Source organism: Corvus hawaiiensis, chromosome 6 (genome assembly GCF_020740725.1).
Source record: "Corvus hawaiiensis isolate bCorHaw1 chromosome 6, bCorHaw1.pri.cur, whole genome shotgun sequence".
Classification (NCBI taxonomy): domain Eukaryota; kingdom Metazoa; phylum Chordata; class Aves; order Passeriformes; family Corvidae; genus Corvus; species Corvus hawaiiensis.
The window spans coordinates 48866767-48882611 of record NC_063218.1 but is presented as its reverse complement, the minus strand read 5'-3'; the positions used below and the strand labels follow the sequence as shown (position 1 = coordinate 48882611).

At 38.2% G+C, this 15845-nt stretch overlaps 1 protein-coding gene across 3 annotated transcripts in view; it reads right to left on the bottom strand.

Moving 5' to 3' along the window:
* KCNQ1 (potassium voltage-gated channel subfamily Q member 1) overlaps positions 1–15845 on the bottom strand; it is a 338669-nt gene that overhangs the window by 220026 nt on the left and 102798 nt on the right. For all 3 annotated transcript variants that reach the window (XM_048308026.1, XM_048308028.1, XM_048308027.1), the window contains one exon: positions 13536–13656. In XM_048308026.1, coding sequence (XP_048163983.1) covers positions 13536–13656 — 121 coding nt within the window. The remainder of the gene's footprint in view (positions 1–13535; positions 13657–15845) is intronic.

The window sequence follows — 15845 nt, the reverse complement described above, 5'->3', positions numbered from 1 at the left end:
GTTGGATCATTCAAACACAAAGCAGAGTCACTGAGGGAAAACACTATCACTTATCTGGCCAACTTTAAGTTTTAATGCTTCCCAAGAAGCCCTGATCACAGTAATTGTACTGAATCTTCAGTAATTTTATTGAACATCACCCAACTGGCTGTTAGGAGTGCAAGCAGCAGGCATTAGAAGGAGGGAAATAAAGCTTCCTGAGAACTATCCCATCTCATGTCCAAAACAAATTTGGAGTCATCTCCTACTCAATCTCTCTCAGAGATCAGCAACTTTTAAACCAAGCACACTTTCCAACTAAAATCCTTTGTATCTAGAGTTTTTAAAAGGTATGTTATGTTTAGATTTCCTCTTACTCCACAATCCTGAGGTGATATTAACACTTGAGTGAGATGTCTGTAGGTGAGACAAGTGTGGAAAGTACTGCAGTCATCTCATCTAACACTGACATTATCACATACATACATAAATAAGTATTTTTAACCTTTAAGACTGAAACAGTTTATCATACACACTTAGATTTTTTTCCCCTTCAAAATAAGGATTACAAGTAAATCTTTCCTAAATTCTGGCAAACACTCTATTTGGGGAATCAGTGAAACCTGTTGAAATGTAAGACTTCACTCATGCCACCCTACAATGCTAATTTAGTCACCCAATTGCCTATTAACCCATAGTTGAGTAACTCCAAAGTAGGGAAAATTTCGTATATAACATGACTGCCCCCTTGTGCTGAACTAGATCCCCTCCCATTAGAAGGGTGACTTCTCACATCTCTAACTTATATCTCTTGTCTTAATATGAAAAAAAAACCCACTAAAAACTCACTAATCTAGTTTATTGAGTACGAAACTAGAGCCCTACAGTTCTTGAAACTATGACAAAACAAAATGTAAGGTAGGGATGATAGAAAACAATTTTGGAAAAGAGCAGTGCACAATTCCAAAGTGATAGGATCTTAAATCACTGTCAGGTTTATTAACAACATAAGGTTATAAAAAAAGAAAAAAAAAAAGAAAACAGCTTTTTTCCTCTCAAAGGGTGTTTTCCTTATGCAGTCTCTTTTTTCACAGAATGACCTGGGTTGAAGGGATCTTAAAGGTCATCTACTTCCAAAGCCTTGCCACGGACAGGGACACCTTTCACTAGACCAGATTACTCAGAGCCCCATCCAACCTGGCCTTGAACACTCCCAGGGATGGGGCACCCACAGCTTCTCTGGGCAACCTGTGCCAGTGCCTCAGCACCCTCACAGTAAAGAATTTCTTCCTAGTATCTGATCTAAATCTCTCCTCTTTCAATTTGAAGCCATTGCCCCATCCTGTCACTACATATCCTTGTAAAAAGTCTCTCTCCATCTTTCCTGTAGGCTCTCTTCAGGTGTTGGAAGGCTGCAATTAGGTGACCCCAAAGCCTTTTCTTTTCCAGGGTGAATAATCCCAGTTCTCTCAGTCCTTCCTCATAGAAGAGGTGCTCCATCCCTCTAATTACCTTGGTGGCCCTGTAGTTCAGTTATGAAACCAATTACATGAAGTCAAATAGCAGGACTGAGCTCGCTGGGTCAGATACCCAGTGTGACTCACTGGCAGCTCTGAACACAGAAGCCTGGGTTTAACATGTGAAACAAACTGTACTACCACGGGAAAACTCCCAAAGGACCTCAGAGGTCCAAGTGGGGACACAGACATACACAGGATAAACATTTACTTTTCAGATTATTTGGATAGAAACCTAGGAGCTAAGACATGGCAAAGTTAATTTCCTGGGACTTACTACTTCTGAACATACATCCAGATAGTTCCTAGAGGAGCACAAAGGTGTCTTGAATGCAGCATCACAGATGTAGTATCAGAAAAAGAAGCAGCCATCAAGCAAACTGTAATGATTTAGTCTGAAATAAACCAATTTGCCAACAGAATTAAAGGCATCACATTCCAAACATAAACATATCCAGTGGTATCACCAAGATCAGCCAACTTTTCTCCCATATCCTCAGCTCATTTCCTCCTTCTGTCGCTGCTGATATGGCTATTCCTGTTCACCGAACCTTACATCCTTCAATTACTCTCTTTCCTCCTCTCTCATTCTCCCACAGCATCCCCAAGACTTGCACCCTTCCTCTCCAACCCTCCCCAAACCCAATTCATTCCAGCATTAGTAGTGCTCCAGCATTTCAGTCAGCTGACCAGAGGAAGCACAGATGGGTTAAGGGTAACCCAGGAACTAAGGTACAGCTTTCTGACTCATTTTGTTTTCCTACTATCAAAACTCTTTCCTCCTCTTTTTTCAGTCTCTGTACCAGACCTGTCACTACTGCCATGTGCACTTTGAATGTTTTCTCCATCAAAGTGTAACTCTGTAGAGCTATAAATCTCCTTTCCCTACTGCCTGTTTTATATATTCTGCAGTCTACACAAATGCCTTGCCTAATCAGGTAGGAACTGAACTCAAAACTTGCAATTCAGATGTGAATATTCTCAGATTTCAGACTCTTGGCTTGTTTTTATCCTTTCCTCCCTTCCTCTCTTTTTTGCTGCTGTTGTTATCCTTAGATCTTGCTGATACAGAGACACCTTGCATGCATAAAAAAAGTTACTAACAAACAAGAGACTCCTGCCATCCAAATATTTTTAAATATTTAAACATTCTTCTCTCAGGGGATCTGCAAACTATACTGACTACAGATCCATTAGGTATGATTTATATTGAACTGTTTTTGTGAGAAGTTCATACCTTTAAACTGTGCTTCCCTCAGAGAAAGAGTTCCTAGTTGTACCCCGTCTCAGATGTGCCATTGGTGGTAATACTGCAAGGCCTATAGTATAGATTATTTGCCAGTTCATAACTCACAGCAAAAGCCTGAAAGCAAAGCTTTCAGACAAAAAGACAGAAACAATTAAGAGCTCTAATAATCTGATCCTGCTGTTCGCAGCACACGGTCATTTAAAATTATTCATGTGTTTCAATATGGAAGTGATTTAACATAATTTAGCAAACCTGAAACCTACATTAAGATGTAATAATGATGAATGGATGAGACCCAGCACATACACTTACAGAAAACCTCAGAGTCCTGCCGAGTAGAGGAAGTACCCCAAAAACCCTGGCAGGTGCCCCCATGTGGGTGGTCTGAAAAAAAAACCAAACCAAAAAACTAACCACCCACAAAACCCTCACAAAATTCAAAATTAGCATCTGAAATTTTTACATAGGCAAGACTGGGTTAGGTTTCTAAAATAAAAAGCACATGGACTGAGAACACTTTCTAAATTCACTGAAGAATAAATACTGTGGTTGCATCCCCCCATTATTTATTATCCCAGCAGCCAATTTAGGACTCAAACACAGCTATTTCTTGTCTTCTACCTTCCGGTTCCTGGCATAGGCTCCATATACACCAACCACAGTGCAAATCCTCTAGGACAAAGCACACATGCAAATCTTTACCTTTCCTTCAAAATAAAGACATTTTCTCACAAAGCTTAAAAAGTGTGAAGTACTAAGAAATTAAAAAAACAAGAATAATGGCTGCCATTTCAGCTTTTTACTGTATTTATCACAGTTAGAACATGGATGAAGTTTTGTAACATCTGTTTAATTTGGTACCTGACTTCCTGTTCCTGCTGCATTACTTACTTATTCTATGCAATGGATAATAACAAGAACCATTAAATGTTGCCCAATTTAAAAACAGCAAAGAGTATAGGGTGGAAAGACAAAATAGATACTTTTTCTTTCACACTGTACAAAGGAATATTGTGATATTTTGGGGTTCTATCATCAAATAGAAATGAAAAACTATTTTTTAAATACCAGAATTTCTTTAATAAAATAATCTCCTTTAAAAAAATAAAGTTGTTGGTTCACAATTTGTTTGTTTGCATTTATTAAAAAAAAAATCTAATTACATACATACTGGTGTCAGCTCTGGTATGACTTTGGTATCTATGAGCTGTTCTCAAATTATAGACAGTGCCTAAATAAGTACTGATTAGGAAAAAAATAGATACAAGGGCTTAACTGATTTTTCAATTAAAAGCTGCACTACATGGGAAAAAAATCAAGTCATGAGGACAGTTCAAGCACTTTTCACTACGTACATATTAAAGGTTTCAACAAAGTGAACTTACTGTCAGACACAGACACACAAGTAATTTCAAGTAATGCAAGATCCAGCTTTCTGTTCACTGCCCTTCATATTTGTTCTGGAATGACCACAAAACATTTCTGCCATCACCTGGTGTTTTCCATACACAGACCGGATTATGGAATTGGCCTCCTTGAAAGTGCCATCTCTAAAAAAATCACTGCAGCTACAAAATGCAGCTTCACAACCTCTCACTAACCACGACTCATGTAATGAATGTTACATTTCTGCTGTGCTCTGCTCACTTCACCAGCTCTCTGCAGGACATTGTGTCACACTGAACATTCTCTGCCTCTGTTTCCAAGGCTGCAATTTTTAGGGTCCCAAAATTCCTGAAAGATCTAGTCCCTGGGAGCCACACCACTCTCAACAACTCCCCTTTTCAGGAACAGCCGCATCTCTGTACAGTGACTCTTGGCTGCACAGGAGATGGGGCTTGGCTGTGGGACAGGCCCCTGACCAAAAAGGGCACAAAGACAGACAAACAACAACAGTTACCACTTTCTGATGCATTTCTCTTTTGACACTATACTCTGCATTTTACCTGTGGAGAAAAAGGGGAGAAAATGAACACAAACACATCCATTTTCCTTGGGAAAGACAGACATAGAGGAGCAACTGGCCGTAGTGATGACAAACTTCTGCATTTATTTTTATCCCAAAAAGCACTCAGTAACCACAGAACTGAGTGGGATACAGGAACCCGAGAAAAACACAGACCAAAACACAACCACGGGCAATAGGTCAGTGCTTAGCTTTAGTTTGCTAAGAGGCTGACAACTAGTCTAAGATATTTAAGGTATTTTGTCTGCAAGACAGTGAAAATACTTTAAGCTTCTCCCAGCTGAACTTCCTGCTGGAAGTAAAACAAAACATATAGTTCTACACATGGGGATTACAAAAAGCCCCCGGGACCCTGAGTGAAATCACAACTATAGTCAGTCCTTGAAGTCACATGAAAACAAATTTCAGTCAACAGTTCCATGATCTCCTATGGGCTCTCTATCCAGGGCAAGTGCCAAGGCCATGCAATGCTGCATTTCACACATCCAGCATCCAGGATGACGCAGAGAGATCCCCACTTTACACCTCTGCTATGGATCTGGCAAACGTTTAAACCAAAACCTTCCATTGCAGCAAGCTTTGCTACATCAGTAGAGCGTTAATCACACTTGGCCATGTTTTTAGCTTCAGAAAAAATCATCAATAGTGATCAGAAACAGCAGCTGCAGAAGAAAAGTCTTTAATGTGTCAGTGTTGTAACAGAATTTCCAGAGAAACACAGCAAGAGGAAAATGCTACATTTAGTCTGAACTGGGCACTGGTCATACTGGGAGCAGCATTTGCTTATGAAAAAAGCCTACAACAATTTCTTTGTAAAATACTGTGAAATGAAGTTAATAAGAAAAACATACTGATAATAAAGCAATTTTCAGGTCACTTACACCCACAGAATGTACATCATGCAATTTCCTGTACAATTATAGTATTATGCCAGGTAAACTAACCCATTTACACCTCTTGGAATTGTTTCCCCGTGCATTAACACTTTACAGAAAGGTATTTTCTTTTAGCATTGCAGTTCTGGTGCACTATTCAGCAATATTTAAACAAGCCATTGATGTCCGTTTTTCCAACAAAGCGCACTTTATGAAAAAAGATGCTCTAACAAGACCTTATTAAAATTAGTGATCCAAGTATTAAAGCACAAAGATCACATGTGCTATTGAGTTTAAATACCATAATGTTCCATGCCTGGACTTGATAGCTGAGCCTGGAACTAGATGATTAGGTCAAAAATCCATTAGATGAACTATTTCCTTGTTAGGCAGTGTTGGTTTCCAACTCTGCCCCAAGCACAGACACTGATATTTGTGACGACACTCACATCCACAGCCATCGTCTCACTAAAGAATTTTTGTTTTTTTTTTTTTTTACAAACACTAACATTTTGACCAGTATCAGAATAATAATTTTGCTAAAACTGCTCATTTACTAGTTTGTATCTGCACATGGAATAAAACTCAGTGGTCAGCTATGCCTCTTGGCTGGCACACACTGACCTTGACAGGCATTCCTAAAACCTCATGCTGATACCAGGCTGACTCCTGCTGGAAAGCCGTGATGTTGAATCCAGGTGTGTTTGCTACACAGATTTAGCACAATCTCTGCAGCATCTGTGGGCATAGTGCTGCCCATAGATTTTGGAGTATTCCAATCTAAATGGTACTTACAAATACTAAATTTCACAACTTTGTAACTTTGTTACCCTATTAGTAAAAAACTATTACTTTCTGCATAACCTAAACACTAAAAAGAATTAAGCATATCCTGTTTATTGGATAAAATAACTCCCAACAAAAGTGCACATATTATAAATTAATCAAGTTTTTAACTTCTTTTGGTGTATCCAACATATCTAAACAAAAAGTAAAGCCATTCTCCATCCTCATAACAGAAAATATTTATTTATGCCTTCAATTTTAATTCTGGAATTAACTCAAGATGATGATAAATTTAACCTTCTTTAGTAATAGAAAAAAGTGGGATATTTTAATTGTCTCTCCCATCCAATAAAATTTAAAAGAAAAGAAAGGTTTTACACTTATCATTCTGCATGATGCCCAAAGTAAACAATGATAAAAGTTAGTAAGTGGGGAGTTGCTTGTTGTTTTTACAACATAGGAGCCCTGTACTTCTGAATCACTAAGCAGCTGGAGTCTGGTTTAATTACTTAACATCAATCAAGATGTAAACCAGCACTTGGAGACCAAGGAATGCAACGTTCATCTGCAACACAAAAGAAATAGCTCAGCTATCTTAGCTTCTGCCTAGACGTTTTGTACACCAGAAAAAGTCAACACATTACTTTTATACCATGTCAGTATCATAAAATAGCCAAACAGTAATTTTGCACTGCACTTGAGTACATCAGTGACAATTTGCAGCAAGGGAGAAAAGAGCATGAGAGTATTATTTCATGCAGGTTTGCAACCTCTAACACAGAAGGTATTTGTCCAGTACTGACTTCTGCCAAATAGCAGCACCAGTATATGACAGCACTCCCCTCTTCAATAAAAAAAAATAGATAGAAAGTTAACATAATAAAAAGAGGAAATGTGAAATTGCAAACTCTAGGTTCCTGCCTGATTTTTTTCATCTTGTTAATTCTTTGATACAATCCTTTGATTGTGATTTTGCTCATATTAAGAACAGAGCACAGTAATGCTGCAGCTTGATGGAGCACTACAGCCTTTTACAGGATCAAAGGGAATCTAATTATCCCTTCTGGTCTTCAGAGCTATAGACATAAACTGCACACTCTATCTAATCTATGAAAAAAGCAACCACCCACCACAGTACACAAGAACTTCTCCCTGAGATAAAAGAGGCAAGTAACCACATGGGACAGATGTTCGCCACACCACTCACTGCACTGTCAGAAGCTGCTCAGTTACTACAGCGTTGAGGGTGAAATAAGACACCATGAAGAACTGCCCAAGTCTTCAGAACATCTCAGGTTAATCCACAGATAAAAATAAATATTGTACACAACTGCCTGTACTACGAAGACAGTCAGTCCACTTTGGCCAGCTCTGCTGTGGACATTGCATGCAGAACACAGGAACACTGTGTGTGCTGGGATCCCACCGATTCGGTATCATACGAACACGAACAGTCCCCAGCTCAAAGGGCTTCCAGGTGAGCCATAGGATGGCAGAATAAATATATCCAGATGCAACAGCACCTGGCAATGTCACATTTGTCTCAGCACAGCAGTTGCTACGGTACTTTCCATGTGCAGGGAAGAGTTTATAGGGATTTTTAATCCACACATCCAAGCTATTAGCTCGTTGCTGCAGTGGATATGCCATAGCTAATTTTGGCAGTACCCCTAGATAGCATCAATATTCATAAGCCAGAAATAAAGTTCTTATAAACCACGATGAACACACTAAAATATCCATTTGCCTTTCAACATTTAAGAGAGAAGTTTGCTGATGTCCTGCTCTTACTGCAGCTACCCCAGCTCTTGAGTTGCAGGACAAGCTCTGCAGCCCTCTACAACTGGGACTAACAGCAGACTAATAATTTCTCACATCAGAGATGCTTTGAGTCCTCCCTGATGACTATACTGCATTCATCACTGCTCATACAAGGGGTTAGCCATTTTTAGGGCTGGACTGCCACAGCTCTTTTGCTCTCCCATACACCCAGCAACAAGAAATCAGAATGCGATCATGACACTGAAATCATTAGAGTGGCTTGATTTACAATGATTCTGGAGTCTTTGGCTGAAAAAGGAACTTTTCTGACTTCTTGTTAAACCAGATTTAGGGACATCTCATATCCTTAAGTGTCTCCCTGCAGCTGAATAGATGAAACAATCAGATTCCTGATACATCCAGAGTTCTAGGTCAATTTCTATGGCCAAGTTTATTATAAATTTGTAACAAAACCAGAGGATTTAATAATGCTATTCCATGCCAAAGGGAATAACTGAGGGAAACAGTCCTTTCCTTTTCAGTAAACAATTAAATCAGCAGACTGTAAGCAGAATTCCTAAGGGAGCTTGATGACACACTGAAATATGCTGAATGAAAGAGGATGCTGCCCAGTGTACAGCAAGCACTGAAGCCTTTCCTGTTGCAAGTCAAGTAAATGACTGGAATAATGGCACGTGACAGTAACCAGCAATGATTGAACATTAAGCTCTGGTCTTAACTCAAGCATGTTCTTACATAGCTGCTATCACTGCTGTTCTTCTAACGTGCTCTGTCATTAATGATAAAATGGACCCCATGGAAGTCATGGTTTAAGTGTTGTTAACAGCATTTCAGAGGGAATTCTTGTGACAGCAGAAGTCAGCTCTTCCATCTGGCCCATTTGAGAGCAAAACTGAAATATTTGCTCAGACTTCAGAGGATCATTTTGGTATAGAAGAAGATAAAAGCAGGACTCTTTTACAATATGAGCTAGCAAATCAAAGCAAATAGGGATTCCACTCACTGATAATCCAAAAGAAAATAGACAGTTGTAAGACAAACACAGCACTGTTTGTTCTAGGCAATGTGCTTGTATCTCTTGCCAACAAACTATATACTGGTAATTAAAACACAGAACACTTCGTAAAAATATGAAAGTAAAGACAAAGGAAACACCATTTCCTACAAAAGCCAGTGGTAACTGCAGCACCATGGACACTGCACTCAGTGTTTACAAGCACACTTTATTTCAAATATTTCAAAGTGATCAAAAGCATCCATTTCAACCATTCAGAAACATCCAACTGTTATCATGTCCTCTTGATCTGGAAATTATTAAAAAGCCCTTAATATGCTTGCTTAATTATTACATCTATTATGCTGTTTAACAAGGGTTTATTTTTAAAAACACCTCCACCACTGGAGTCTACCCCTCTTACTCCTAATACAATCTCTAAAAGGCTCTGTTCCACATTCAAGATGTTGATGGAGAGAGTAGTGAAAATGAAGCTGATGTCATGACATAGAATTTTTTCAGTATGGAAATACACTTAATAACAAAGGGAACTGCTTTTCGTTTTTAATGCAAAGCTTTTCTTTAAGCATAAGCTCACTGTATAAAATCTAAGAGCACATCAGTATGTCACTGCAGGAAAGCAATTATTCTATATGTATATAGACAAACCCAATGCTTAACTAGTTAAATGCATTTTCATCACCCCAGTTATGAGGTACATGAAACATCTGGGGAAGAGTCATTAAGATATCAAGAATTATTGTTATTTTGCTACAGACAATAACAGGATCACAAGTATGCCATGTTAGCTGGTGCTTATACCCAGAAATACATGCAGTCAGCTAGATCCATACTAATGCTGAAATTAAGCAATTACACAAACAGAGGGCAAGAGCCTCTTGGTAACTGAGGCTCAGCCACAAGTAGCATCGATTTTCCACTGCTTTAAAATGCAAATAAAACAAAAGAGCCAACACAGTGAAACAGGGAACAGGAGACAATCTGGGAACACACAGATTAGCGAGAAATAAACCAGTGAGAAGTCCAGAGGAAAGGAGTGGTATTGCTGCAGTCCAGTTTTCTATTTCACTTTTACAACACAACAGACCACAGCAAGCATTAAACTGAAGGGACAAGTTCTATCACAAACAACACACTGCATACTGCATTCTTTAAACCGTTACAGATCATTTTACAGGTTGTCCTGTTTGAACATCAGGCCTTAATGTCCTTTAATTATTATTTTTGTTTCCTCAAAGGGGTGCTGATAGTGGTCAACTGATACAGTAATCTTTCTTAATGAAAGATTTCCCATTAGCAACTCCACAGAAGTAGGGCTACATTAAATACAACATTTATTTCATCATTTATAGATTTTAAATAGAGTCAGACATATGTCCACAAAAAAACCCTCACAGCTGCATTTTTATTATTGGAGATAGAACCAGTCCTATTAAACTAAGTGAGAATATGCACCTACATTTACCGAAAGAGAACAAATTTTTGCATAAACAAGCAGGACTCTGAGACTTTAGGCCTAGAAGCCTTAAGCCCTTTATCACAAGGGTTGAAAGTTGTCATTTACTTTCCAGGACAAGTGAGGTAAAAGAACAGCCTCACTGGTTTTTAAACTGCAAGGATGCCAAGTGTTTGCTTTTCAGTACCACAGCAGGTACCCCACTCTTTTGGCATATTTGTACTATCTGTCAAAAGGAAGTATTTCTCATACTGTCAAATAAAAGCCACTTTCTAGTTGTATGTCTCAACTTAACTGTGTAAAATTTACTCATGTATTCATGACTTCCAAAAATTAGTGTTTATTCTGGAGTCACCTTTCTGATGGATAAGTTAATGCACGTGTTGCAACAAATATATAACTGGCCAGGAAATAGTTCCACGAATCCCAAATCCATGCATCCTCAGGTCAAGTGTTTTCCATTATGCTTCCAATTCTGAAAACGTCTTCATGTTTCTGTTTCTCTGATAGAGTATGTACTGCTTTTAAGACCTGAAACTAGATATATTCGCACTTAATTTGACTAGTCTACACTATATATAGCTGGTGCTATAATTTTTTTAAGTACTTGGGTTTAGACTTTGCATGGTTGCTTATTTCCTCATCAAGAAATCTGGAGTGATCATATTTTTTATATGTGATGGCTTTAAGGAAATAAAATGCTTCACAACTGGGCACATCAGAACAAACTAATTCATCTTAGGTTTTCTCAGGCACAGCATAACTTTCAAGCCTGAATTAAAAACACATACAGACATGGCCCTGAAATGAGCAGCCGCTTATTAAACAGAAACTTATTATGTGGCTTTGCACACAGAGCTGTTATCTGAAGTGCAATCCTAAATTTGACCCTAAATTCTATGCCCACATGTGTAACAGGCAAGCCCCAGTAACATCTGTAACTAGCTCATAAATATTTGTTCCCTAGGACTTTGAAATGAAGCATTTGTCTGAATAACTCAGGGAAATGTACTGGTCTTCAGCATCCAGGAATATCGATAATCCAACTGACATCACAAAACACAGTATTTTCACTAACTTTTTGCCAAAGCCTTATATCTATAGGCTGATCTGACACTGTTTAAGGCCTTTTAATTAACTGCATACAAAGTAAATGCACTTCCAAGTGAACAGTTCTCAGGATGTACATTTGGGTACCCATGTTTCAAAGACATACATTTAAATTAATATTTTATCCAGTTTTACATTTAATCCAATTTACTCAGTTTTGAATCTAAACCTAAAGTCTTAAAAGAACCAATGAATTCCATTTTCTTCCACCCTAGCAGAGACTCAGTTCAAGCCACGGGGGACACATTTTGTACCACCCCATCACTCATGACTTAGAGCAATCCAGGGAAATTTCAACAAGGTTACAACCAAAAATTAAGGGAGTAAAAGAGAACTATATAAGTTACTAAAAGCCTAGAGTGTTCATTTGGTAAAGGTCTTCATCTGAAACACACTACTTATATTCTAAGGTCTCCCACAAATAGTTAATAGAAAAAAAAAAAATCTCAGTTGCTACACAAATTGGACTAAGAGATAATAGAGTAACTTGTGAAATGTATCAATAACAAATAACTAAACAATTCCCGAACCCAGAAAGAATAATGGAAACACTTAGCACCCAAGCTTATTAAAAAACAAACAAACAAACAAAACCTTGCAATGTTGAGGCAAAATAAAGTTTTTTTAAAAAGCTACATAGAGAAAACATCTAGATCTGGTTTTGTTGCTCCATTGTTCTTTTCTAAGGCTTGAGGAAATTCATTACTTCCTCCTCCTGCTTGTTCCACTAAGAAATCTTCCAGGATACAAGTCTCCTAAATCCTCTGCCTACAGACAGACGTACACGTTGGTGAACCAGATGAAAATGTAAATACCTTTGTTTGGGAGGAGGGAAGACTCCACACAAACCTTTTTTTTTTTTTTTTCTTCAATAAATGCCCTTCCAAAACGGCTCTAAAAAGAATGTTTGTGCTTCTCTGCAAATTATATTGTATAGGAGGAAGGCCTGGAAATTGGCAGCAGGCATTTCTGCATGTTTTATACCTCAGAAATACAAGCATGCCAAGAATTTTTATCTGTGGTTTCACTGCAGAAATCCTCAGGTTTTTAGAGGAGATTAAATTGTTTCATTCCTCTGCTAGAGGATATACTGGCACACATCTACTATGGCAAATAACAAACATTTTTCAGGATTTTGAATTAAACAATGACGGAAGATTTGTTTTTAAAGGCATTTAAAGAAAAATCTGCTGCAACTCTCATTTTTTTTAGAATAACCTGAGAACCTGAAGATAACATTTTAGCATAAAAGACAAGTGGAAAACCTGTCAGAAGGCAAAATACCAAAAAAAAAAAACAAACCCTCACAAACCTTCAGGCCTATTTCAGGTAATTTTTTTAATATACAACAAAGCAATAATAATGATCAAACAGAACTTTTCTTCCAATGTAGAACATAATTTGACCATTAGAGAAGGTGCTGCTGAAATGGAGAGACCCAAGTATCATTTAAAATTTGCACTTTGCAGCTATTCCACTGGAAAATGTTGGAGGGAGTGATGGAACTCTCACCAGGCAAGTACTCCCACACACTGTCTCTCCACGTAAAAATCTTGAAGCTATCAGCCACCAGCTGCCCAGAGATGTGAGCTAAAAACTAAAGCCTTGTGTCCCAGCCAAGTGAACTTGCCTTTAGGTCAGCACGAAGATTTACTGGCACTCAAACAGGATACAGCAACCTCAAGGTGAAAAGCGTTTGACGCAAATATCTGAGATATTTGAGCCCTATCAGCTCCTCCCACCTGAACTGCCTTCTCTTGTCTAAGTCAACAAATGCACAGGTCAACAGCCTGGACTTACTGTGAGATGTGAGTTATTGGGGTCAGCAGTGTCTCACCCTCCAGGTCAAGCTCATCGGCAAAGCTGCTGGTCCTGATGAAGGGTCCTGTGTTCACGTCTAGAAACGCCGGGCTCTTTTTGACTGGGAAAAAAACATGCAGAGAGCAGTTCAAGCAATAGCATTTGACTGCTGCTCATCTGGACCCCTGAAATACTGTGTATTTCAAAAGAATATTGAAAATAAAAATTGCTACCAAAATTGCACGTACTGCAGACTTCAAGAAAAGCAAAATTTTAACTCTTCTTCTGCCCAAAGCATTTCAACTTCTGGTGAAGATTTAAAACCAGTATGTTGTTCTTTTTTTTGTTCGTACTCCTGATACACTAGAATGTTCAGAATCTATATGACAGAGAGCTTCATGCATTATTAAATTTCTTGTACTGCAACAATTCCGTTGTGAATGGACCACTGCTCTACAGCAATAGTACATGAGTGCAACTCAGTGACAAGAACAGCTCCTTTTTAAATCATCTCTACTTCATGCTTCAGTTCATAATAACAGATTCTGAGGTGTAATTGCTGTCACCAAGATCAAGAAACAAGCCCCAGCTCTAAATGGGAGCCCAGGCATTTTCCTGGTGAGCAGTTAGCTCCTGTCACACTGTCTGACACAGTTTGATGGTTCCCTCTCACACTAAGGCACGAGGCCACCTCATCCTTGGGCTCAGACACAGGACAGGTGGCAAGATCTCCAGTTCATCCAAGATGAGGTCCTTTCTGGGAAGGTTGATTCACAAAACTTCTGACAATTAAAGTTTTACTAGCAAAGTTACTTGCATATCATCACTTTGATGAATCCAAGGAATTAGGGAGTGTTACAGTTTTAATTTTTAAACTCAGGCTGTGAAGTCCTGTCAGATACTAACTTTCAGTGTTTTTTCCAACACGAACCTAAAATTTGTTAGAGAAGCCGCAACATTTGCATATAAATAAAACCACTGGTGTGGTTTACATGACTGTAAATAAATTTAAAGAAAATAAAACTTGGTAACATTCCATATAAATCACAGGTAATTGTGACAACTCCATAGAAACCTCTGTCTGTCCAACCAGCAGGAATATTCAATAAAATAATTATAACGTAGCAATTTATGAAAAATCTATTATATGAAATAAAATACTTTATAATATAGCAGTAAATAACGCCCTGCCAGAATGCCACACAAAACCTAAAGGAATACAGCAGAAATAGATTAAATATACTACTTAAATGTAGCCGATATTTTCTGCAAATAGAAGTGGGGATACCTGGAAACAATTATTTCCTTTTAATGCAACCATTCTACTCAGGTAATTAGATATTTTCATATGGCAGAAACGGATTTGAATTAAAAAAAAAAAAAGCCAATCATAAGAAAAAGTAGTATTTCATCATTAAGCACATGGCTGTCCAAAACTACAAAAGGAAAGTCTCTGTAGTCCAGAAGTTGTAACAGGAAAGGATGACCTCTGAAATTACCATTTTAAATAAATAAATAAATAGAGAGATAAATAAGACAACTGCTAGGAGATACATTTATTACAAACAGAAGCCACTTGCAGCACTTAAAATGAAAAAATGAAAATTTTGTAGTAAGTTTTAGCAGGCATTAGCTTCTATTTTTGGTTTTAGTATCATACAAATATTATAGTATCATACTATTAGTCACTTTGCTGTAGCCATCATTCAGAAGAGTGGCTGTGAAACAAGTAAAGTAATTCCAGATAGAGATGTGCAGTGAAATGTCTTTCAAACAGACTTCTTTGGGCTTTCACTAAATTAATTTTCACTGTTTTCATTTCTACAAGACATAAATGAAACTTTCCCAGTTTCTAGCAAATAAGGACTCACATGTTTTTGTCTTCCTGATAGCAAGTGATAAAAACTGCTGAACCTAAAGCCCTGCAAAGTGTTTGCTGAACACTGACTAAATTGTGCTCATGAGAGACACAGTTCACACTATACACAAGTGGATCTGCAGAAACAGTGATTCTTGGATCAGTCACAGCTATTGCTTTTCAGCTTCGTGGGAGGGGAAAGGAGGACTGGCACAACGAAAAAAGAACCAGAAGTCAAGACTGGGCCTCAGCCTATTTGAAAGAACTCTTACCTGAGCACACAGAGATGAGGGGCTGATTAGTATTTGATCAAGTATGAGGCAAAAATGGTATATCCTTCCCTCTGTTTTAGAAATTTCTGAGATCATAACTAAGAAAAGAGCATGGCCTTAATGAGAGCTTCTCTGCCTCAAAGTGCCTTGAAACAGGGCTCAAGCAGAACACCAGGGAGC